General features: G+C 40.2%; 1 protein-coding gene across 1 annotated transcript in view; it reads right to left on the bottom strand.

The window, feature by feature from the left end:
• ERCC6L2 (ERCC excision repair 6 like 2) overlaps positions 1 to 15,302 on the bottom strand; it is a 37,367-nt gene extending 22,065 nt beyond the window's left edge. Inside the window, exons 1-6 of the mRNA XM_059833353.1 lie at positions 15,279 to 15,302; positions 11,425 to 11,849; positions 6,739 to 6,858; positions 5,081 to 5,274; positions 2,696 to 2,857; positions 1,274 to 1,481 (exon numbers count right to left, since the gene is read on the bottom strand). Of these exons, the coding sequence (XP_059689336.1) occupies positions 1,274 to 1,481; positions 2,696 to 2,857; positions 5,081 to 5,274; positions 6,739 to 6,858; positions 11,425 to 11,849; positions 15,279 to 15,297 (1,128 nt within the window). The 5' untranslated portion in view covers positions 15,298 to 15,302. The remainder of the gene's footprint in view (positions 1 to 1,273; positions 1,482 to 2,695; positions 2,858 to 5,080; positions 5,275 to 6,738; positions 6,859 to 11,424; positions 11,850 to 15,278) is intronic.
• Between the last annotated feature and the right edge of the window lie 10,345 nt (positions 15,303 to 25,647).

Below are 25,647 nucleotides of genomic sequence, written 5' to 3'. Positions count from 1 at the left end.
AAATCTGGATCTTGACACCAAAATAGTACGAAATTATAGCCAAAAATGTATGTATAGTTATTTTAACCCCTCCCAAAATTCTACAGAGAGCATCAATATCAAGCTACAATAACCTGCTGTTAGGTTTCTATGAACCTTTCAGCACGGCTTTTGTGGAGGGATAGGAAGAGGAGGGAAAAGTGAGAAATAAATGCATAATTGTAATCAAGGATTCCCCTCTGCTTTGCCAGTTGCTTAATTTACCCTTTCTTTCCTCTTTTTAGGCACTAGCTGTTGTAGGGCACTACCACAGGCAGGACAAACAGAATAAGCAATGAGAAGGCAAGGATCTACACAGTGCTATGGCCAAAACTCTTATCCCTCTTCTTAGAGACCATGGGTGGCATCTCCATGACATCTTTAGTCTTAAGCAGCAGGAGACAGAAATCCCAAGCTCACTCCTTAACCTAGGCCACCCACACAGTAGCGGCACCATGCTGAGCTATAATAATACAGCGGTAACGTGAACACATACTCACATTATCAAGAGAATGAAAAGAATAAAACCTGCTAGATTTAGAAAAGCAAATGACTGACATTTGTGTTAATCTTTCCTTCAGAAGACAGTTTAGATGACATTATTATACACTAAGGATGAAGAATAAATACCAAATTTCGAAAACAAAACCAGCTGCAAACTAATGTGTATGCCTACTTAGAAGGAAAGTACTAATATACCTAATAAGAATTTATCAGAACTCTTCCCTATAGTCATAAGTATCATCACTTTATATAATGTTTACAATACCATTAGATTAACAGGATTACAGTCCTATAAACAATCAGCTTTAGGTTTGGGGTTTTTCTTTTATTTAGTGATCGAAAATGAGAGAGTTAAAAAAGAAAAGCATACTGTTCTATGTACAAATTGTCAAGCTGCGAATTCAGAAGTCCTACATAGAATTTCAAGAGATTTACATACCTTGCATTGGGTTTGCACAGATAAATACAAACGTGCACATAAAATAGATGTGTAAATCACTAGTCAGAAGTCTAGCTGAGCATTTTCATGCTTGATTAACTCCATTTCAACATGCAATCATAGTAATTATGTGAACAAAGCAAACTACTGCATGTGCATTTTTTCCAAGGCTCTGGATTCCTCTTAAATTTGTAAGTCCAAAAGAAAACCATAAACTACTAAAGGCATGATGAAAGAGAAAAAACACAACAAAAACAAAAAAGAAGAGATATATTCATTAGCACTGTATTTGAAATGTGCAGGCGCTCTTACTCTGTCTTCTTTTTTTGGCAACTGATCACTGATAAGCGCTTTGGTACGTCTCAGAAACCAGCCAGACATTTTTCTTGCTAGCTTCACCATGGCCTTACGACCTGTTGCTAGCTCTCTTTTAGTTGCAGTGTGCCTCTGGCCATGCTCCACTGGATCAGAAAATTTCTTCTTGAAATGTAGTCTGCTACCCAAAAGTCCTGGTACAGCCCTATTAAAAAACAAAGGAGGGGTGGTGAAGGAATAACAGCATTTTCTTTACTCCAAGACAGTCTACCCTTTTCCGTTGATTAAAAGCATAACATAAATTGTTTCTGGCTAACAGCAAGAGATCTTGGATTAACAATCACTAGAGAAATTAATAAAAATTGTGTATATAAATAGAAACATTACTACTTCCAGACATGCCATTTTTTCATTTACTTACTGTGATCCTCAAATGTTAAGCGAGTCGCCTTAGGAAAGGGTTGCCATCTCCACAAAAACTAAAGCTTAGCAGAGCAACAGAAGTCACAAGTATGTAGAACCTCTAAACTAAAAGGCTGCTACTGTTCAGGAGCCTAAATTGGAAGCTAAGCAGTCATGTTTTCAATTTTTACTGTTTTTATTAAAATCAGGTTATGCAGATACTGCAATTTACTAAACAAAATCTTAAAAAACCCAATCGGAAAAAGAATTTGGTAATCACTGGCAGCACTACATATTGGAACAACCTATTAATATCAGAATAGGATGCAGAACTAAGCTTACTGTTAACTTATTTCTTTACTAGTATTTCAATTTAGTTTGTATTTCCTTATATTTAAGGCATGTTTACTTTGTTCCTCCTCTGTAAAGCATGCCCAGTAAGTCTTCTATGCTTAGATTTACACAAAGGGTTATTTCCACCTCTCCCTCTCCATTAAAAGTTTTCCTGGACAAGACTGTTGCTTTCCAAATATGTGCATTTTGAAAAACAGCAAAATATTATTACTTTCAACTTCCAAGTAAGTCAGAATGACCTGCATATACTGGACAGAACAAAGGCACAACATTGTTCAAAACTGTGTATAGATTCTCAATCTACTGTGTGGAGGACAGATGAAGAAGAAAATAGTGTCCTTAAAAAAGAAAGGTAAACATAGGGGAAAAAAGACAGTAATTTTAACTGCTTTCCAAATACCACAAAGAAGCCAGATGACAAGAGGAGCTCCAAATGTATTAAATAACTGCAAAATACATACTGCTTATCTACCAGGAGCTTACCTCCAATACATCTATGGAAAAACATACATTCTCTCAAAACATTGGGGTTTTTTTCGGGCAGGGTTGTGGTTTGTTGTTGTTGTTTTTTTGACACAGATGGGTCCAAATCATCCAGGTCTATCCCAGTCCCACTGCATGGTTAATGTATAGAGGTGTTTAAATCATAAAAAAGTTATTTACCAGTCCATAACACACCAAAGTTCCTTCATGTTGTTTTGAAGAATGGTTCCAGTAAGACCTATGCGAACGCTACATTTTAATGACTTCATGGTTTGAGTTATTTGAGCCTTTGGATTCTTGATTCTATGTGCTTCATCCACTATCACAGCAGACCATTCTACACTGCAGATCAACAAGAAATATTGTATTAACTGAAACTACTTATCTCGTCATCCCACATACACATACAAAGTGAAGTCAGCCACACACACAGCCACGATTATTGTAAGACACTATTACTTTTTGGTTTTCCTGTTTTACATTGTATTATGCTACTCAGTTTCCTTATATTCTGTTTGTTTAGTAAATTCAGTTACGATAGTTGGCTATAATGGCTAGTTGGCATAGTTGGCTATAATGGCAAAACTATATAACCAAATAAATGAACTACTGTTAACTGTATCAAATCCTTTCTGTGAAGAAAGCAGCTTTCAATTTCCAGAGCAATCAATCCAGCATATCTCACCAGCATTAATTCTACCCACAAGTAAAATTTAGAAAAATTAAATAAGTCTTTGAAGGTAAACTATTGAAACATGCTTAACACAGGTGTGCTTCATTTTTCCAACAAAACCTATCCAGTGTAATCAGAAGCAGACTGAAAGAATTTCAATCTGCATGTTTCCTACATGAAAGCACCACTCAATTTCTTTAATACCTATATGATACCAATATGGCAGAGGAGTCCTAGTATTTCATGATTTTGTGACTAGGAGAAACATACCTAGAAGCAGAGACCAAATGATATTTTGCAGCCAGTTCAAGCATAAAACTTGGAGGTAGAATGACATGCACACTGGGATACTAATTTAAGCCATCAAGTTGCTAGGAAGAGATGTATTAACTTTATGAGATCGCTTTATATATATGAATGAATATTTCAGAACAAAAATCATATCCCCTTTGATGATACTTCAAGCAGCAAAAAGCTGAAACAGACATGTTTAGAAGGAAACCTCTCTCCTGAGCAGGCTGCATTTAGTTCACTAATCTAAAGGCTGATCTTGTGGCATTTTTGATCCCTGCTAAATACATTCATTCAATCCGAGTTCCTTACATTCCTAAAATCTGCTAAAAATTGGAGGTTTTGAAAGGAGCCTAACAGATGACCATATGCTAGCTCCTTCAACTTAACCTCTCATTATGCTGATTTACATGCATAACTGAGTCTACATATTCTTATTAGTGATAATTAATTATTTAAGACCAGGTTTTGAGGCCAATCCATCATTCTAGCTAAGCAAGACACACCTTCTTCCAGTGTCAAAATCATAGGCCCATCCAGTCACATGCACTGCAGAAACAGTTTGGTAAATCTGCTTACAAACATATTACTTCAGCATACAGTCAGTCGCAAATCTGATCTGCTCTGCACATGCACCTATTTCCTGACCACTGCCTATTCAATGACCATGCCTGAAGAGTTCCTCAGAAAGACAACAGCAAGAATTAGGCTACTGGTAACACAACTCCTTTAATCTTCCCCTATCTGTACTTCTTTTTCAGACCTGAGCACAGACAGAGCTGGAGATCTGATTGTTTTGGTGATGGCTGTCCAGAACACTAGGACACTTGCTGAGACCTTTCCCAACACCTAAAACGACAAGATCTGTAGAGCCACTGACAACACCAGCTGCTAAGAGAAGGCTGCTACTCCTAGCTATTCACACAACTTGCACCCCACTTCCAAGACGACATAAGAAAAGAAGAGCACTAGAATCAGATGAGAGGCTAAGTACTCTTGAGCATAGAAAAAGGCAAGTCAACAGTCCTAGTTTGAAAATGCATACAACTATGGAGCAAATAAAGTAGGATTTCTAATACAATCTGCTGTCCGAAAGACCTTGATTCTGCTAAGTCCATCAGGTATTTAAAAGTACACACACAGACACATCTTATATCTCAAAGTTTTCCGGACTCAACAATTTCAAACTGGTGAAAAGCGCAAATAACAAGGAAAATAACTCTTGAACATCTGCTAAAAATTCCAGATTTTTTGCTCCTTACACTGTACTGAAAGATAGAAATATCTTCTGCATATCTTTTAGCTACCACAGGTTTTCAGGCAGGCAATTCCTGCATGCTTTAGAAAACACTTCATGAGCAGGTTAACAGGAAAAACTAGCTTTGTGAAAACTACTCAAACTTCTCCCAAGCATCCCACTACAAAGATAGTATAGGGTAAACTCTCCAAAGATAGTTAAATGGGATTCTCCTCAACACAATGAGTCATTGGATTTAACAGTAAATACATTACACAGAAAGAATATGTACTTGCAAAGAGCAACACGAACGTAGACAGACAGTTAAAATTCTGTGTGTAAAAAAATACATTAAAATCGTTACCTGTTAAATTCATCCAAATACAGGCGAACTATCTCATAAGTTGTAAGGGCAACTTCACATTTTCCTTGCTTGATGCGACTCAAGTCATCATACTTTTTACTGCCATGTAAGACAGAGACCTTGAAGTACCCCCATGTGTCTAACTCATCCTTCCAGTTGTACAGCACTGAAAGAGGGGCCACTATGAGGAAAATCTGAAAACAAATAGCTGTTATAGTATTACTGGAAAAACTACAAGATAGCACTTTTGCAATAAGGAAAGTCAAAACCTTGAGATTTATTTTACTGCTTTATAGTTTGAATTGTTTAATTCTGTCACTCCAAAGCATAGTATAGAAAATATCTGAAGAGTCAATATAAATTCAAAAGTAATCCGTTTACTCAGATTATGTAAATAGTACAGAAGAAAAATACTTTAATACTACAGAAAATACCAAAGTAGTGCTACTTACTCAAATTATACTCTAAGAACTGCAATAAGACATGAGATACTATCACTTTGCTTTGTTTTAGCATCTGTATCTGTGTACCATAAAATGTTTTACAGGAGAAAACAAAAGCATGAAGAGGGTAAGCAGCTTCCTTCAATCCACAAGTCTAGTCAATATATGACTTCAAAACAGGAAGACCTGAAAAGGGTTTAAAAACTTAAGACAGCTTGTACAACTCATTTAATATCATACAATAATAAAATCAGTGAGGTGGGAAGCGATCTCAGCAAGTTTCTAGTCCAACATTCTGTTCAAAGCAGGCACAACACTGAATTAAGACATTTAGTGTGTTCCCTACTCAGGTATTGAAAACCCCAAGGATGGGGAGGTCCAGAACCCCTCTCTGTGATCTGTTCCAATACTTAATTGTCCTCAAAGTAAAATTCTTCTTCTCTTATTCCCAGTCAGAAGCATACCTGTTTTTTTTCACACAAGTGTTATCCCTTCACCTCTTTTTCTCTCCCTGTCTTTCCTGAGGAACCTGTATCCATTATTCACACAGATAGTGTCATATGAACCATTATGCCAGTTAAATATTTCAATAAATTAAAAACAGCAATGGGAAACAGAAAATGCATGGGTACTGTGATGAGCAAAATTAAAATGTTCTTCACATATCTCTTGTTCACACAGAACTTTTACGTGTATCTTTATTGCTGTATTTGATTATCTAGATTATCAGTCAGCTTTACTTCTGACATTATGACAGTCATTCAAGAAAATATGCGAGGGCACCAGAATATTAGCAATAAATTTTCCAAATATATGCATTCACCTTAATTATTTAAATATCATGTTAATATATATACACGTGCTTTTTGTACTTTAGAAACACAATCACACAAAACTACGATTTTCTACTCACTAGCATGGGCCTTTCGAAGTACTCTAGCCAAAAATCTCATTCAGATATTTCCAAATGTTTTGTGCTAGTGCCAATCAACAGTATTAACAGATTAGACAGTAACACCTAGATAATGCACTATGAAAATCTGGAAAACTGAAGGCTTCCCTAACACTACTAGGAAGGCCATGAACCCCTAATCTACCTAAGTAGCTGAACATTAAAAATGAATAAGCGTAAACTCCTAAAGCAAACAAACAAACAAAATATCCAAGCATTGCCTTTTACCAAAATCCTTAAGCTTGCACCACTAAAAGCTGTACCTTCTTGGGGTTACACTTTGATTCTTTTTTCATTGTCCTCAGCAAAAATTCTGGCATATTATTTTCTATATCTTCACGTGTTCCCTTTTTGTGCAACACTGCGGCCAAAAACGAAATGACCTTGAGAAAGAAAACAACTCTCAGTGATTATGTACAAAAATGCAAACAGAAAGTGAATTAGTTCCACTGAAAATAAACATGTAAGACAAAATCCCGGATGGGATTTAGAAATGGGGATTGGTTTGTTTGTTTGTTTTAACATCAATCTGTTTTTAACATGGGAACTCCCTTGGAGATTCCCAAATTCATGATAACAGCAATTAATTGCTCTATTTTACTCTTTCACCCTCTAAGTGGAGAAGTCCCAAAAATACAGAAAATATTATGAATGAGCCAGCAAAAACTACAGATGAGGCATGCCTTGCAATCTTCCTCCATTTTCAGGAGGAAACCTGAATCTTGGATGAGAAATCAGAAGGAAGAGATACTCGCTAACTATACTCCCAACACTACTTCTGCAAAAGGAAGAGGAGATTTTAAATAGTGATCAGATTTTTATTAATATGTCATTTTCTGTATGTTCCATTCCTTCCAATTCCTGCTGTTTACTTCAAAACCAGTTCTTTCTGTTGTGTTTGGGCCTACATTCTCTCATCTGCCTCAAACCAGTCAAGGCGATTTCCCTTTGATTATGAGAAGACACAGTATAATATACAACAGTGGGGACAAACATCCCAGCACAGGCTATTCCAAGCTGCTCCCAGGGTAATCGAAAACAGGAAGAAGGCACAGAGATATCTGTCCAGAACATTCAAATCCGTAAAAACCACTTGGTATCCATGGGGCTAAGCAGCAGCAAGAACCAGATGCATCATCACAGAGGTGCCCTTCTTTTAGGAATTTAACAGGCCCCCTTTACTCTGAGCAGCCAGCTCCAGCCGCTTCCTTTTGCAGCTGCTACACAGCTGCTCATACCAGGGCAGAGGTAAAACTGTCATCTGTTGATTTCTAAAAAAGAGGAAATTTCCAGAGCTTTCTCCCTCTAACGATGAGGGGAGAAGAACGAGCCAGGAGTGGAGAAATGCAGGAAAAATACCTGAGAAGAGTAATGCTAGATGAGCAGAAGAGAGAGGAAACCCATCACAAATGGGGCCACGGGATGGGAAAGAGGTATGTAGAAGAAAACCAAATAATTTTATAAATAATATTTCATATAAACTGAGGCTAAGAGGAACTGCAAGTTTGCACATGTTGTTTAACTTTTTTTTTTTTTTTAATCCTTTCAAGAATAAGAATAAAATTCAACCGAACACAAAATCTCCATGTGTCTTCCAGATCCTCCATTTTTGGAAGAATTATGCATCACAAATTTGTAACAATAGCGAAAGGCTGTAAAAGGGCAACTCTGCTAAGAAACCTTTGGCTCTTCCAGACAAAGCAGGAAGCAACCTAAATGCCTTAATAGGAAACTTTAACTTACTGCAATCATGTTAAGAAAACATTATTCTACTTGCTTCCACCTCAACTTTAGCTTGAAAAGAAAAAGCCATACAGTCAGGCCATTTAAGCAGAAATCAGCTCAGAAGTACAAAGAATATTAAAATGCAAAAGTTTTCTAGAAGAATTCTTTATCTCATAAATTAACCTATAATTCAGAAACAATAAGGTTCAGCCAATTATAAAACAAATTTTCTATAAGACTAAATCAGTTACTTGCTACCTGATGAAGTTTAATATTTATTCTTTCATACATACTAATCTTTTCTAAAGAAGTGAAATCCTCTTACTTCATATCCACTGAATTGCCTTTCCCATACTGAACTTGAAAAACATAAATACTGTGTTTTATAAAAAAATACACAAGACATTCTTCAAAACTTCTACTTTTCTTCTGCAAACTTGACACTGTAATCAGAATAAATAACCATCAGATGTGAATTCCACACAAGAACACACTGTCACTGTGCAATAAACGTGACCAGGTCATTACAGAATCAGTTCTGAGATCGAAAAATACATGAGATGGAAGCAAGACAACTCAACTTTTCTCCTCCAGTTTACTGCTACCTTACATAGATGCTTCTTACTGTATGAAATCAGATAATTGCAGTTCTGAGCAGAAACAAACTCCCACAACTACCAAGATCTTAAACTGCCATGGACAAGAAATGTGGCCAAGCTTAGGTAAAACATAAGGTAAATGGACATGGTTTAGTTTTAATAAACATCTGTTAACAGATCAGCAGCAGCTATGCAAATGTGTGATGCACCTCTAAATGCATCCCTCCTAGCTGAGGAGCTTGCCAAGCCACTCTCCATCATTTATCAACAGTCCTGGTTGACAGGAGAGGTCCCAGATGACTGGAGGATTGCCAGTGTGACGCCCATCTACAAGAAGGGCTGGAAGGAGGATCCGGGGAACTACAGGGCTGTCAACCTGACCTCAGTGCCTCAGGAAGATTATGGAGAGGTTCATCTTGAGGGCGCTCACAGGGCATGTACAGGACAACCAAGGGATCAGGCCCAGCCAGCACGGGTTCATGAAGGGGAGGTCCTGCTTGACCAACCTGATCTCCTTCTATGACCAGGTGACCCGACTAGTGGATGAGGGAAAGGCTGTCAACGTTGTCTGGACTTTAGTAAAGCCTTTGACACTGTCTCCCACATTATTCTCCTGGAGAAGCTGGCAAATCATGGCTTAGAGAAGTGCACTCTCCGCTGGGTTAAAAACTGGCTGGACAGCCAAGCCCAGAGTCGTGGTGAATGGAGCGAAATCCAGTTGGCGGCCGGTCACAAGCGGAGTCCCCCAGGGCTCAGTTTTGGGACCGGTCTTGTTTAGTATCTTTATTGATGATCTGGATGAGGGGATAGAGTGCACCCTCAGCAAGTTTGCAGATGACACCAAGTTGGTTGATCTGCTCGAGGGTAGGAAGGCTCTGCAGAGGGATCTGGACAGGCTGGATCGATGGGCCGAGGCCAATTGGATGAAGTTCAACAAGGCCAAGTGCCGGGTCCTGCACTTGGGTCACAACAACCACAATGCTCCAGGTTTGGGGATGAGTGGCTGGAAAGCTCCCCCGCAGAAAAGGACCTGGGGGGTGTTGATTGACAGCCTGCTGAATATGAGCCAGCAGTGTGCCCAGGTGGCCAAGAAGGCCAACGGCATCCTGGCCTGTATCAGAAATAGTGTGGCCAGCAGGAGTAGGGAAGTGCTCGTGCCCCTGTACTTGGCATTGGTGAGGCCGCACCTCGAATCCTGTGTTCAGTTTTGGGCCTCTCACTACAAGAAGGACATTGAGATGCTGGAGCGCGTCCAGAGAAGGACAACGAAGCTGGTGAGGGGTCTGGAGCACAAGTCTTATGAGGAGGGGCTGAGGGAGCTGGGGTTGTTCAGTCTGGAGAAGAGGAGGCTGAGGGGAGACCTCATCGCTCTCTACAATTACCTGAAAGGGGGCTGCAGAGAGGTGGGTGTTGGTCTCTTCTCCCAAGTGACAAGTGATAGGACAAGAGGAAATGGCCTCAAGTTGCACCAGGGAAGGTTTAGGCTGGATATTAGGAAAAATTTCTTTACTGAGAGAGTGGTGAAGCATTGGAACAGGCTGCCCAAGGAGATGGTGGAGTCACCATCCCTGGAGGTGTTCAAGGAACGTGTGGACGTGGCATTGCGGGACATGGTTTAGTGGGCATGGTGGTGTTGGGTTGATGGTTGGGCTTGATGATCTTACAGGTCATTTCCAACCTTAATGATTCTGTGATTCTATGATTCATGCTCTATCCAGAGTTTTGCTAGTTTAGTTTACTCTCTCCTCTTGTCAAATTTGCTACAGAACAATACTTCTCTACTTCTTTGCACTTATGGGTGTCTGTCAACATTCTCCTGAATAGAAGGGCAACAGATGCTACAGCCAGAATTTGACAGTGAAGGAATGAGTTTGCATTTGACACATGGAGGGAAAAAAAGAAAGGGGGACAAAGACTAGGCACCATAAGATTCAAGCTGCTAACTTAAAACCAGACAGATTCAAGAGAATTTTCAAACATAAAAACACCCTAATTTTAGTAAAATGAATGAATCATTTGGGCCACACTGATTCAAGGCATAATGGAAAAATCCAGCTATGCTTTGTCCTTTCATCAACCCAAGATGTATTTCCAAAAGAGTGATAAAAATAACACGGAACACCTAAGCACTTTTTCCAGAGATGGGAGTACATGTGTCTGCTCTTTCTTGTTCCCAGTAGGGTCAAACTATTGGTTTCCATAGAAAAAAGGAAAAAGACATTTAAAGAGCTACAGTCAGGTAAGAGCTGTAAGTAGTTTCAGCATACTCCAGCACAAATTACTTTCATGATGCATAGGTAGCAATCCTCAAAGTAAATTCAACATAAAATGAATACTAACATTTTAACTACAGTAACTGTCTGTGCTTACACTAAAAGGGGCCACACCCCAGTTTTGTGGCCTGTCAGAAATGAATCTTAAATACAGCAATAACTCCTGGCTCTACGTGCTGTCCTGGACGGTCACGTCCTGCCTCCTCCAACTCCACAATAGAAAAGGAAGGTTAAGCTCCACTAAGGTGGCTTTTCGTAAATACATTATTTTTAAAGAAGACTTACATCTCACAGAAAATACACTGCCAAAAAAAATTATCTATTCTCTCAGTGTAACAATCAAAAAGAATACCTGTATTGTCTTTCCAAGGCCCATATCATCTCCAAGAATACATCCCCTTTTATTAGCATAGTGTCCATACAGAAACTGAGCTCCTTCCCTTTGATAATCACGCAGGTATCTGTTAATTGTATATGGGATAAAATCGCCATTGTCAGATAATTTAAAAGCAACTGCAGGAGACAGAAGATTTCGGTCAGGAAAATAAGGCTTTTCCAGATCACCATCATCAAATATTAAGCTTTTCCAGGGTCCTCTACTGGCTTGGACTCTACAAAGTTTAGTTATTAGTATTTTCCTTTCTTCAGACTCCAAGAATGATACAACAGCAAATGATTTTCCATTCTTGTCCTTTTCAATAGAGGATATTGTTCCTTCATGAAGTTTCCCATTTTCAAGACAAGGGGCAAGGCATTTCTCCCCAATATGCCAATTACCTATAAAAAACCAAATACACATAGTGATAAACTGGCCAAATGTAGAAAGTATTTCATTCTGTCACAGTAATAAAACACTGGATATAAATTTAATTTGACAAAATCCATACAACTCCAGGTAAAAGATTTTACTGAAGGTAGAATTAGAATTAGGATACTGATTACCGTTTAGAACCAAATCCTGAGGTAGAAATTAAATTACAATTTGCTGAAGGGCTACTATTTTTTAAATATCTGAAAGTCTATTGGAAAAAATCTCATGTAAAAGCCATATTCTGATACATTAAGTTGTTCCACAGTAGCTTCACACAGCCAAATGCCGATATGCCGATGCCTGCAGGTTTAGTGTCCAATTAACAGACCACGTGAACTGGTCAAAAAGGCCTTCTATATTAGATACAGTTCTGATCTATCTGAATCTAGTACTGCAGTGTCAGTAAATTATTTTACAAATACAATTGCATACGAACACATCACCTTTCTCTTAAAGTCTGGAACAGGTGAAAAAACCTTATGTTTAGAAACAACAGAAGTATACTCTAAAAGCACTTAGCAGCATATAATTTGCCTATGTTGTTCATCAAAGTGGCTAATTACTCAGTAAACTGCTTATATAGCTGTCCAGTCTAGAACTGTTAAAATCTGTTCCTCTATCTATCAGATACTAACAATAGGTATGATTGAACTGATTCATTTTCAGCTATCTCAGTTTTACATTTCATGCACAAAGATAATTATTTAAATGGTATGTATGCTGCTAACAAAGAAAGAGGAAGATATGAACAGCAGTATGTCAGAGTCCAAAGAATCCACATCGCACTGACAAGGAAAAAAACCAACAAAACATGTCTATCAGAAAAAAACAAGGCCTTCACTCTTCATAGTAAAAACAGAAAGACCGAGTAAAGAACAGTTGCACACAAGGTTTTCCAAATCTGAACTGAGGAAGTGTTGGCCTTTTGTGTTGTGGAAACAATTTCCAACCTTCCCCTGCTAAGTTGTCCCAAAACAAAGAGAGGATCATGTATGACTCATTTCAGAACTTTTGTTGTTTCTTATCTATTTGTTGGAATAAGTTCTGCTACTTCTGAGAAAGTCATTATTAGCAGCAGTGAGAGGCACCTAACGTTTTTATGGGAAGGAGCAAGAGAGAGAGAATCTTGCATCAGCGCATGTATTCGTACTCTGTAACTATGATCAGTGGTATTACACCTTTCTGGGTGTGTCAACTCAGTTACTTTTCAGAGGTAGGCAAGAAACTCCACCCTCCCTCATTTTTATGGGTCAGTGCAAAAAACCTCATGGAGAAGATGGGTTCTTCTCACTACTTCTTGAGGTCCTGGAAGTGTACACTCGCAGGGTTATTCTCCACAACGTATTAGTTAGATCAGTGACAATTATACTTCCTTTTTTTTTAAATTAATTAAGTTACATGCATTAGAAGAAAACAAAAACATCCATGTATCCCACTGTTCTGCAACCAGCAGTGGCCGTAAGTTGACATCCAGGTAACAACAAAAATTGCAAAAGCATACAGAATACTTCTCCTCTAAAATTCTTCATCCTTAAAGTATTCTTTTAGCTACAGAGCTTTCCCAGGCCAGGTGTGGTTTGTTTGTTTAGCAAACCCCAGTGGACCTCTCCCAAGTAGCTCCATGCCACCTTCAACACAAGCAGATTTCTTGCATTCAGTGTCTTCTGACCATTAATTTCACAGGTCTGCTCTCTAATACCTGACAAGCTTTTTCTGCTATGAACTTGGATCCCACAACCTAAACTGACGGCCCATTAGTTCTTATACTAACAAGATCATAAACCATGATCTCTCCGTTAAGCTCATCATTTTGCATATCTCTTTCATTACACCCCCCATCATCCTTGATAAGTTCAACCCCAAACCCTATGACCTGTACATAAGCTGCTCCATACCTTCAGCCATTCCCACTGACCTTCTCAGAGACTTTAAGCTCAAACATATCTTTCTGAGGCAAAGGGTGAAGCACAGACAGTATATTCAACAAATCATATATAACTAATCTCTTAAACTTCAAGACATTTGTACTGCCTCTCACACATGCTCAAATCCGTGCAAAAAAATGTGCACATGAACTTCCCCCAGTAGCACTTAAGTCTTCGAGCAATTTCTCAAAATCAAGAAGCAAGACTGAAAAAACGAAACCAGCTATATACAGCACACTGTTAAATATGCAAAACAAAGTTTAAAATAAAAGAGAGCATTTCCGTAATTACTTTCTTTTACAGTAATATCTGAAGTGACATGTGACATTAGTTTAAAGACTCTCAAGTTAAAACTATGATTTAAGATGACAGTGCCTTTGCTTTTAACTAAGCATTTACTTGAGTTTAATGAGTTGCATGAGACTTGTCAGAATTAGGGTTCCAGGCACAAAGTGGAATATATCACACTGGAGAACAGTTTCAGTATTACCAAACTGCAAACATAGTGAGAAACAAGGAACAGAATGAAAAAGAAGGATAGAAAAGCAAAGCAATGGTATTAAGGACACCATTGCTACAAGACGCCAGAAAATAATGCTGTACAAGCTAAAGCAAGAATTGCTACTTTAACTAGCCTGATTCACTGACTTCTTGGGTTTTGAACGAGAACTATAATTTATGTAGGGTACTGTCTTCAAAAAAGAAGAAAATGATCTGGTATGGCTTCCTAGCATGGGTACAGTACACCACCCCATCAGTGAAGAAAGTTGGTATTGAAGATGCCTGCCTACACCTACCGCTTTTATCACAGTTGAAAAAAACCATGCTATTATGTATATCGACTGTACTAAATCATGCTGCTAATGGCCTCCTGTCACACACTAGTTCATTTCAACTACTCCTCTACGAAAAAAAAAGCAAAAGTACCATGAATGCTTTCCAAGTATTGGGGTTTGACCTCTTAATGTAGAGTGCCAAGGTTTTTTTACACTCCAATAAATGACTGTAAAAGCAAAACTCAAGGCTAATATAAAGTAAAAACATTGCCCTTCCTGAATTGCAAAGCTTACCTACAAAATTGTTAAATAAGAGGCTAAAAACCCCCAAAATGTTGTCTTCCAAAAGCGATGTTTTGAGTTGACTTAACGACAAGTTTCCACTCGTCCCAAGAAACAAACTCAATTGTTTCTGATGAACAGAACCGATTTGAAGCGCTTTCTCACTGACTATTTCTAAAACACGTACACCACCACCCTTCTTACGTTCCAGCACCTCAGCTTTGCCGTCAGGCGAGGCCTCGCAGCCCTGTGGCACGGAGATGCACGCACAAGGCACTGCCAGCAAGCTCCCACCGTGGATCACCAAGCACCTCGTAACTGCCTCGTCTGCTCTCATTTTCCACCTGGGTAAACGTGAGTAAGCGACAAGCGCCTGAACAGCCCTCTGGAAAGACACACAGAAGATGCTTACCTGGGACATCATCACACATTTTAACTTTTGGCCGTGCAGAGCCCGTGTGCGGAGGCAGCCCGGGGCAGGTGGGGACCAGAAGCTAGCCGGGCCCGCCGCTCGCGGGGCCTACCGCCGCAGCAGCGGGGGCACTGGCCGGTCTAGCGCCCACACCCCTTCGGTGGAGGCCTCACGCTCCCCCGGGCAAAGCACAGCGGGGAAGGGGCTGAGGAGACGCAGGGGGCAGCTCACAGCGTGTCAGCGAGGGAAACCGTCGCTTGCCCCCCCGCCACCTCCGCACCACTACCGGCCCCGATAACAGCCCGGCGCCCTCCGCCAGGGTGGCCTCCCCTCCCGTAGGGTGCGGGCCGTAACCGTGCCCGGGGACGAGGGCGAGCGGCCCCTGCTCCCCCGCGCTGGTCGCCCCACCCCCGCCGCCGCAGGCTCGGCCGCAGCCGGACTCCAGGGCGGGTATCGCGAGAGGAGCCGCCCAGCGGGACTTCGTTCTTAAAGGAGCCCGCGGTGAAGTGACAGGAGTGGGGAAGCTATCGCGAGGTTTGCTGGCGGTGTCGCGAGAGGCGGTCTGGGCGTGGGGCCCCGCCGCGGGGAAGTGCCGTGCGCGAGGCGGCGGGGGCCGGGGTGTGTGCCGCCCGGCGCCCCCGCTGTCGCGAAGGCTTCTCAGGCAGCCGGCGGCCGTGAAGCTATGGCCCGGAGGCCGCCTGGCCTGAGTGGGTGCTGCTGGGGCGAGCCCCCGGGAGAGCCCAGCGCAGGGCTGGGAGTAAGGCGGGACCGCGCCGCGGGGCCGTGCTCCGCGCACCGAATTAAGTCCGCGCCCGCACAGGCACGCGCGAGGTGGAGCGTGGTACGTGCGGCGGTGTGGTACAGGCCTGTGACACGTGAAAGACGCGGCGTGGGGCCGGAATGTGGCCCCTGAGTGGAGCGTCGCTGCTCCAGCTGGAATGGTGGCGTCTTCACCCATACTGCCTATACAGTTTTCCTCCTAATGCGGCCCTTGTTTGTAGCAAAATCTGTAGAGGAGGGGGAAAAAAAGGAACCTAAAGTTTCTTTCTAAGGAAAGGTAAGGAAGCAGGGAGGACAGTTGGTGCAATGGAAGGCTTAACTGGCGCTCTGGCCGACGGCGGCCTTGCAGCTGGCGTGGTAGAGAGGAGGTAGCTGCAGTGAGGTGGTGGGAGTGTGGTAAGAACCAGACATGCAGCGAGATCGAACGTTTGCGGGAGAGGCTGAAGTGAGAGAACGTTCTGCCTCTGCCCGTTTTCCGAAGAGCTTAGCTGGATGCAGTAACGCTTTGCAAATTATAAACGCAATCAGTAACAGCCATCTTACTCTTGCTGAAAAAAATCAGCCCCACCAAGAAAGCTATCCAGATTGCCTCATATCTCGGTAGCGATTTAATAGAGTGTTACATGAAGGACATGAGTTCCCAGCTCCTTGATATTACTTTGGCAAAACGCTTTTAACATGCGTTTAATAGTTCAATACTAAGTAGTTTCACTTATGTGTAAATATCATGCAAGATCTATTTTTAAAGCAGCTTTGATTACTTTTTTTAATGCAGGAGACATCAGTTTGGGATTAATCTCATTGTTTCTAATTATCGGAAAACTTCAGTCACTCTAATGGCACGTTAAGGCGGGATTAAGCATTAGAGAAAAAACATGATCCTTTTGGCATGTGCAGTAAAATTGTGTACAATGAAAATGGATAGTCAGACTGGCTAATCAAAATTCTACATCCTACAGTATTTTCAGAAACAAGGCAAGGCAATAAATTTCCTTATACCTGGATCTACCTGCTCTTTCTGCATGCAGCTGACATGCAGGCAGCTACCTGCCTGCTCAAAGAGTAATGAAGATTTGTGCAACTTGGAGCAATGTTAAGTTGCATCTTTAAGCTGTGTGCAGTTAGACAGAGTTTTGTTCTAACAGAAGTTAATGAAAGGTGCATGGGTTTTGATTAGCCAGTTACATTAGAGTAATGGAAGAAGAGCAGGCATGAAAGCACTAATACAGTTGCTGCAACGATAAACTACATGAATATCAGCCACCACATACATTGGGGACGGTGGCTCAAAAATAAAAAGTAATGTAGAACCAACAAATTACATTGTTTTAGAAATATACATATAGTCATACATTTAACTGCATGCATTCCAAAGGAATGTGACAAGAACTATACCATCATGAAAACAAAGCTGAAAACAGGATGACATTTCAGATTTTAAAAATTTGGCAAAATAAACACAATGTAACTTTACCATGGCCTCAGATACTTAATACACATCAGCCCTCAGAGCATCTTAGAAAAATCAGTGAGAATATAGGCTCGGATTCTAAGGCAAGCTTTTAAACTGTATCATGTTTGAAGATAAATGTGTCTTTATACCACAAGGTGTTTATTTAACAAATACTATGTTGCATTTGATTCTTACCGAGATATTTGTGCTTAATGGGACTCTTTGATGCAGAGCACAGCTGTTATTTTATAGTCACAAATAACAATATTATGACTTCACAATAGAAGGAAATAAGAAACAGATTAAACTCTTGCTTAAACACTTTAATTTTTCTAATAAACAGGTAGTAAAATTCTGCTTACACTCTTAAGGATCCTGTTCTGCTTTTATGTCAGCGGTAAGACCTCAGTGGCTTAGCTGGAAACAGAATTGCACCTGAAAATCCCAGTGAAATCACCAGGACGCGTCCCTGTTACAGTTAGGTACACTCTTGTAGCTCTTCGGTTAAGGAGGGAGAACAAAGGGAGGAACAGGAGCCGTTGGTTAGCTTGTCAACATGTAGTTTTCCTCCTGCCATTAAAATTCTTCCAGCAGATTACAAGAAGTTTCTGTATTTTTACTCCACTTTGAGAAAAAGCTGGAAAACTGGCTGGCCCACTGACATTTGGACCAGGCCCATAATGAAAATGTTTTCAGAAGCCAGAGAATTATTTTGTTCTGTCATGTATCTTTGAAAGTTTTGGGAGTTTAGAAGTCCTTTCAGGAAATCTTTCTAGCTCGAGGTAGAAGTTACTTGCTAGGATGTCAAAAATGTCTTGCACCATGTTTCTGCAGGGAATGGTTTGTGAAAGGATTTCATTTTGAAAAGCTGTTGCCATTAGTGGAAAGTTGAATATATCCAAACTCACAATGAAAATTTGAACTCTGCTCATACTTGACTTAGTTTAGATTTCATAAGAGAAGTGTTAGGCTCAGATAACAACCAAAATGAATAGGATGATGGGGATAAGCACTTTTTAAATATGTGCTATATCCCTGAAACCATTTCACATGTAACATTGTGGCCTTCCTGTTCACTCTTCTCCGACAGAGAGGAGATAAATTAACTGATGTGCATCTAAAAAGGGCAGCTTAGTTACATTTGCAGCATCCTCCATGTCAGTGTGTCTGAAAACAAAGCAAGCTAGTGATTCTCAGATGCATTCAACATTTGCAAGTCTAACTGAAACCCACAGAAAGTACAGGAGCCTCGAATTTTTCAAAATGCAACTCAGTCAGTCAGTTGTTTAATTCTATACTAGATGAAAGAAGAGGTGGTTCAATTCAGTGGTATTAATTAAGCATAGCAGCATTAAAAGTGCTACAAAGAGGAACTCAGTAATGTGATGTGCACTGAATTAACATTTTGGAAGGCCTTTTGTCTCCCCAGCAGTTCATTTGCCACAGTATTTTACACATTACCCATTAACAGTATTCAAGAAGCTCTGAGAGTTCTTTGTGGAAATCAGACCAACGGTGCTCTGAAGTGTGCGTACACTAATGCACACCCCACAGGGATCAAAGAAGGGACGTTTGAGCCCTTGTGTGCAGCTGCAGTGCTAGTTTCTTTGGGATCACAGAGACGTGGCAGGATAGCTCACATGACTGGAGTGTTGCTGTGGACAGACCTGGGCCAGGAAGGATGAGCCAGAACAGTGGGGAGCAGAACCGACGTTTTATGTGAGAGCAGCAGGGATGGATGGAGCTCTGCCTGGTCTATAGTGACCGTAAGATGCTGGAGTCCAGGATCTTGAGAGAGGGGAACAAGACAAATAGCAGGATCATAACCCTGGACTTCAGGAGATCAGACTCATGCCTGACGAACCCATTAACCTTCTACAGTTAAATGACTGGCATGGTGGACTAGGAGAGAGCGGTGTATTTTGTTTATCTTGACTTCAGCAAGGCTTTCACAGCTTTCTCTCATAACATTCTCTATATAGAAGCTGATGAAGTATGGGCTAAATAAATGGGCAGTGAGGTGGATTGAAAACTGGCTGAACTTCAGGGCTTGAAGGATTGTTATCAGCAGCACAATGTCCAGCTGCAGTCCCATTACTAATGGAGTATTTTGGGATCTGATACTGAGGCCAGTACTGGCCATTTCATTAATGACTTGAATGGTGGAACAGAGTGCATCCTCAGCATGTTTGCAAATGATACACAATTGGGAGGAGTGGTTGACCGACCAGATGCTTGTGTCGCCATCTGAGAGGGACTGCAACAGGCTGGAGAAATGGGCTGGTAGAAATCTCATGAAGTTTAACAAAGCCCTGCACCAGGGGTGGAATAATCCTGTGCAGCAGTATAGGCTGGAGATCTACTAGTTGGAAAGCAACTGCAGAAAAAGACCTGTGGGTCATGGTGGACTGCAAGTTGGCCGTGAATCAGCGGTGCACCACCGCATCATAGAAGGCCAACAGTATCTTGGGCTGTGCTGGGAAAAGCACTGCCCAACAGGTCAAGGGAGGTGATCCTTCGCCTCTGTTCAGCCCAGGTGAGAGCACGTCTGAAGTGCTATGTCCAGTTCTTGGCTCCCCATGACATGAGAGATGTGGACATACTGGAGGAAGTCCAAGACCACGAAGATGAAGAGATTGGAGCATCTGACCGTACCAGAAGAGGCTGAGAGCTGGAATTGTGTAGCTTCAAGAAGAGAGGTCTCAGTGGAGATCTTGTCAGTGTGCATAAATAGCTGATGGGAGGTTATAAAGAGGATGGGGCCATACTTTTTTCCGTGTTGCCCAAGGCAAGAGGCAGTGGGCACAAACTGAAACAGGAGATATCATTTAAATAGAAGGAAAAGCTCTTCAGCTGTGAAGGTGGCTGAACACTGCCACAGTTTGCTCAGAGAGTCGTGGAATCCCCATCCTTAGAGATACTCAAAACCCAACTGGACATAGGCCTGAACAACCTGCTGTAGGTGACCCTACTTTGAGGTTGGACTAGATGTTTTCTAGAGTCTTCCAGCCTTTGGGGACAGACTTTTTAGTAGGGCCTGTATTGATAGGACAAGGGGTAATGGTTTTAAACTGAAAGAGGGTAGATTTAGATTGGACATAAGGAAGAAATTTTTCACAATGAGTGTGGTAAAACATTGGAAGAGGTTGCCCAGAGAGGGGGTAGATGCCCCATCCCTGGAAACATTCAAGGTCAGGTTGGACAGGGCTCTGAGCAACCTGATCTAGTTGAAGATGTCCCTGCTCATTGCAGGGGGGTTGGACTAAATGACCTTTAAAGGTCCCTTCCAACCCAAACTATTCTATGATTCTGATCTAACCTCAGCCATTCTGTGATTCTTTGAAGAAGTGTGTTGGACAAACTTGAGTTATGGCTAACTGCTTATGCTGTCTATTATTTAAAAATTAAGAGCTTTAAATACCAGGCGGATTGCTTAGCTAGAGTCCCATTTGTCCTGTAGCCCAGTGCCAAAAGATAAGGCACCAATGCTTACCTAGCTATGTGCCTATTTCCAATCTCATCTTCCGGTTATTCTTAATGACTCATAAGATCTTCAAGTCATTCTTCTCTTTTGTATTGTCAGTCATAAAATAAAAGCTTGAAAATGCTAACTAAGGTTGTCCAGAAACACTGCACAACACTTAAACGTGGGCATAGCACATAAGAAATAGATAACACCTTGAGAGTTTAACTCAATAAATCAGGTATCCTTTGTATTGTTAACTCATTCTCAGACAGAGTCTAGCCAGTCCTAAGTGTTACTACCACTTAGAAGCCAGGGTAGTATAATTATTATAACCTGCTGCAAAATTGTCCTTTAAAGTTTGTCTGCCAGATGATGTGTTACTCAGCTTGAATAAACCTGAGAGACTGATTCCACAAGTGTTACGAAGTACTGATTCATTTCCTTTGAGTGTCTGGTTAAAGAGTGACTTGAGGAAAAAGTAAAGTTTTGTCCTTAAATAAATATTGTATATAAATGGATCATGTCAGCAACACTCAGATTTCATGATTGCCTGGAGTGGGAACTGGATAATGAGGCTTGTCAGCTCCATTGGATTTGTAGCAGGTATTTGTGTAGAGCAGTTTTGAATGTTCCAGAAAAATATGTGAACATTTGAAAGGCTTGTGGACCAGTCTCAGTTATGCTCTGGGTCTGGTTAAACCAAATCAGCATAATTGTTCTTCAGAGGATCTTTTATTATGTGTTACACATTTCACTTTACAAATAAAAATTATTTCAGAAATGGAACAGAGCTTTCCGTTAGGAGTAGTAGTCGTAGAAATGGTTTATGGAGATTACAGTTGAGTTTGGTTCCCGTAATCCCTTTTTTCCTTGAGGAAAAAATAAAAAGTATTTGCTTCCCTCAGGTTTGATTTCACATTTTTGAGTTTTGATTGACAGCTAAGCATGAAGGGAAAGACTTAAAAGCACCACACACACACAAAGAGAGAAAAAAAAGACTAAAACTATAAAGACATCGGATTTTCTTTTCTTTTTTTTTTTTTTTTTTGGGGTAACATGGCAAGCTGTCCTCAAGAGTTAAGAAAGTAATGATTTAAAGCCTCCTAAGCAGGTAAGATGCAAATGTGATCTGGTGTGGGAGACTGGGACATGCAGCTTTCATAACTAAAATTACAAAACCTGGAATACACGGTGCCAGCCATCTGCCTTAATCATAATTTCCAACCTAGCCAAAGTATCTCTAATTCAATGAAACTGTAGGGTCATCTTGGAAATGTGATGCCAGCTGTGAATTGCTAGCTTCCTATGATGATCCAAAAATAAAGGAAAACTGTATGTAGTTATCCTTTAAATTTTTTTTTTCCTTTCTGACTTGTTTTAAACAATTTACCTCATTAATTGCGTGAGCCGTAACCTGATGTGTCACACTTTTGAGACATACGCACAGACACACACATACAGACATAGACACATATACAAAAACCCATCATACTAGGAAGCAACTCCGAAGCTCTGTTAAAAAGATAGAACTCGTGTTTAAACAAAAAAACCCTATTCCAATACTGTGAGTAGAATGCAGTGCTTTATACAAGGTATTTCCTATGTTTCTTCTTTGTGTTATCTATGCAACACGTAGCAAAATAGGGTAACTAGATGAAGTGGCAGTTTTTAGGGCAATATTATAGCTGTGTACAAATATGTTAAAGATGTAAACTGGAGCTAGACAAGCTAAACTGGAGGCTTGTCAAACAATTCACCAGTCAGTTCCCCTAAAGCACGTCAGAATGATGCATGTTCATGTGGAAGGGGTATTTTTGTTCCTGGGGGATTTTTCCCCAACTCTGAAGTCAGTTAACCTCTTTTGCTGGGAGGATCAGACTGCCATTGGTGCCAGAAACCACAAACGTCTGGGACCAGTATGTCAGAGATTATTTCTGCTGAATCAGCTCTCAGTGTAACAAATGTATTAAACCAATAACCCAAGCACAGAGACATTTCATAACACAATGGGAACTGCACTGCAAAGTGTATCTTTGCTTTAGAGAAATTCTGAGCCCCTGCCCAGTGTTCACTGTTATGTTAAAAAAAAAAAAAACCAAAAGAAGAAACTTTTTGTGACACCAGCAACAAATTACAGTACTAGTAAAACTAATGGTAAACTTTTCCAAGTCTTTGCTTATGTATAACATTGAAAATAAAACATGAGAAATACCATTATATGACTTCTGAAGCATCAAAGAAATTATTAAGCCAGTTATATTAAAAGTTAATTTAATTTAAAGGAATTATCAGAAATACATTAAATATTAAATGAGAAAGTAAGTTGCCATGCATGCCTTTTATAGGGTTAATATCACTGACAGTTGTCAGGTATCTGATCATTGTAATAGGTAACATCTCTGTTAGGTTTATTCAAAATGACCTATCTGTCAGTTTGTACGTATACACGTACATGCATATGCTGTGTCGCTGGCCCTCAAACAAACTAAAACCCATTCCTAGTTTGTAATTAAGGCTTCCAAATGCAAGTATCAACAATTAATAAAGCGGCAGAATAGTAAACTTGATTCATGTGCCATAATAGCTAAGTCTTACTGTTGAAATCAAACATATGTAGCTTCCTCAGCTGTAAGCAAATTCTCAGTCACTTTGGACGGCACTGTTCTCGTTTTCTGTGATTCACCCTATCCAGTAAATTCTGAGTTAATACCAGATTTTTTCCAAGATGTAGCGTATAGAATAAGTTACTTATAAATCACAGAAAGAGACAATATGGCTTACAAAAGGAATTACTGTTAAAAACATACATGTTTTTTCTAGCTTTCATTTATTTCAAAGACAGGTAATACGCTTCCTTATAAAAAAATTCTTGAAACCAAACAAAAACCTGATATTCAGTCTTACTCTGGGATTGGACCCCAACCTTAATGTTTTTTTCTTATTTTCAAATGGAACAGATTTCTATTTCTATTTAATTTGCTATTAAATTAGTTTTAAATTACTGGATTTGCTAGCGCATTTTAAGGAACAGACCAGGGCCAAGGAAGGGGAGCATTTATCGGAGTTTGGAAGAATACTTTTGTTTCTGAGGATGATTTGTTGCTGACTTTAAGTAGACTTGTAATCAAGGTAGTTGTGCTGCCACAGGCAGCACTGAGCAATGGACCTACCTTCTTAAGCATGGTGCTTTGTCATGCTGAATGCTTCATTTTGCCCTCTAAAACCAAAGAAGATTCATGCTTTAAGTAAGTAAATAAAGCCAAATACAGCATTCAATTGCTTGTGCTTCTGTACAGACCTACCAGGGTATTCCCACAGCATTCAAGATTACTGCCTGTCCAGAGCTTACCAGCCCATTTCAAATTCAGCCGTCCCTTCTGGGTCAGTCCTCGGGGCTGATTCTGTCCATGTGGGTTTCAGGGTGTTAGTATAAGGCACAAGTAACTGATGCCCCAGGCCAGTTGTTGAATGTAGTCCACTGACTTTCACCAAAAATAAAAGGACATGGAAAAAATCCAAATCTGCAGTCATAGGTGTAATTAAAAGAGAAAAAAATAGCAGAAAAGATGTTTCCAAGAGCATTCTTGTGACAGCCAGTCACTCATATTGCATGTCTTTTTTTTTTCTTAAAGAAGAGATTAACTTGTCACTTGTACCAAGCTCTATGTGTGTAGGTGAGAGGGAATAATTCTGTGTTACTACAGATGTGCTGCTATTACAACCTCACTGATGTTTATCACCTAAGTACTACAACTGCTGGAGCCACAAAAATAAATGCAGTAGCAGCAGCCACCATAGAAAATGAAGCAGAGGAGAGATCTTCTAAGTCAAACTGTTGTCCTGAGGTTCTGTGTCTTCTGTGTGGTATGAATAGCATTTGCATTCATGTGCATTGGTGTAATGTTTTCTAAGAATAGTTTGGGCGAAATATAGAAAGATTAAAATCTCAATTAGTAGGTGGCTGTATTGATTTATATTTGTATGTATATGAACTTAATATAGCTAGTACAAAGTAGCACAATCAAGTCAGTTTTCTACAGAATCTGGGGTGTTCAATCTGGGGTGTTCATTTACAACAGAACATTTGTGTAGATATACAGAATAAAAAATCAAAGTGCTTAAGCTTTTGCTTAATGCACATTTTCTGATCAGTACCATCCTTTCATAAGAAAAACAGTAAAACAAATTCTTTTAGCTGAGTGGACTTAAGCCTTAGCTTAAGTGATTTTCTAAAACAGAATGAGATTAGTCAGTACTTAATGTTAGGGCAAATGAGACCCTAGGTTATTACGTCGTCTCAGAAAGACCACAGAAGGCAGAGAGACTTCCACCTTGTTTCTAAAAAGCCATGTAGTCTTGATTCCTTTAAAAAAAAAAAAAAGGAAAGCTACTATTAACTCTTGTGAGGTAATAGGTTGTTTTGACAATGTCATTATCCAGATTTATGGATGTATCTTGCAGCTTCATTCACGATGTAATTCTCCTCAATCACTCCAAATGCTCGAGGACTAGTGATAGCTGGAATCCTCCATAGATTACCCCTGATCCTCAAGGACATGAGAGCAATTCCAAATTAACTTCCACATACATTTATATAAACTGCGCATCTCGCCTCAGAAAGAATAATCTACTACATTCATTTATAAACAGAACCTTTAAATATGCAACAG

Source organism: Gavia stellata, chromosome Z (genome assembly GCF_030936135.1).
Source record: "Gavia stellata isolate bGavSte3 chromosome Z, bGavSte3.hap2, whole genome shotgun sequence".
In the NCBI taxonomy this organism is placed as follows: domain Eukaryota; kingdom Metazoa; phylum Chordata; class Aves; order Gaviiformes; family Gaviidae; genus Gavia; species Gavia stellata.
This window is presented reverse-complemented; position numbering and strand designations above follow the sequence as displayed.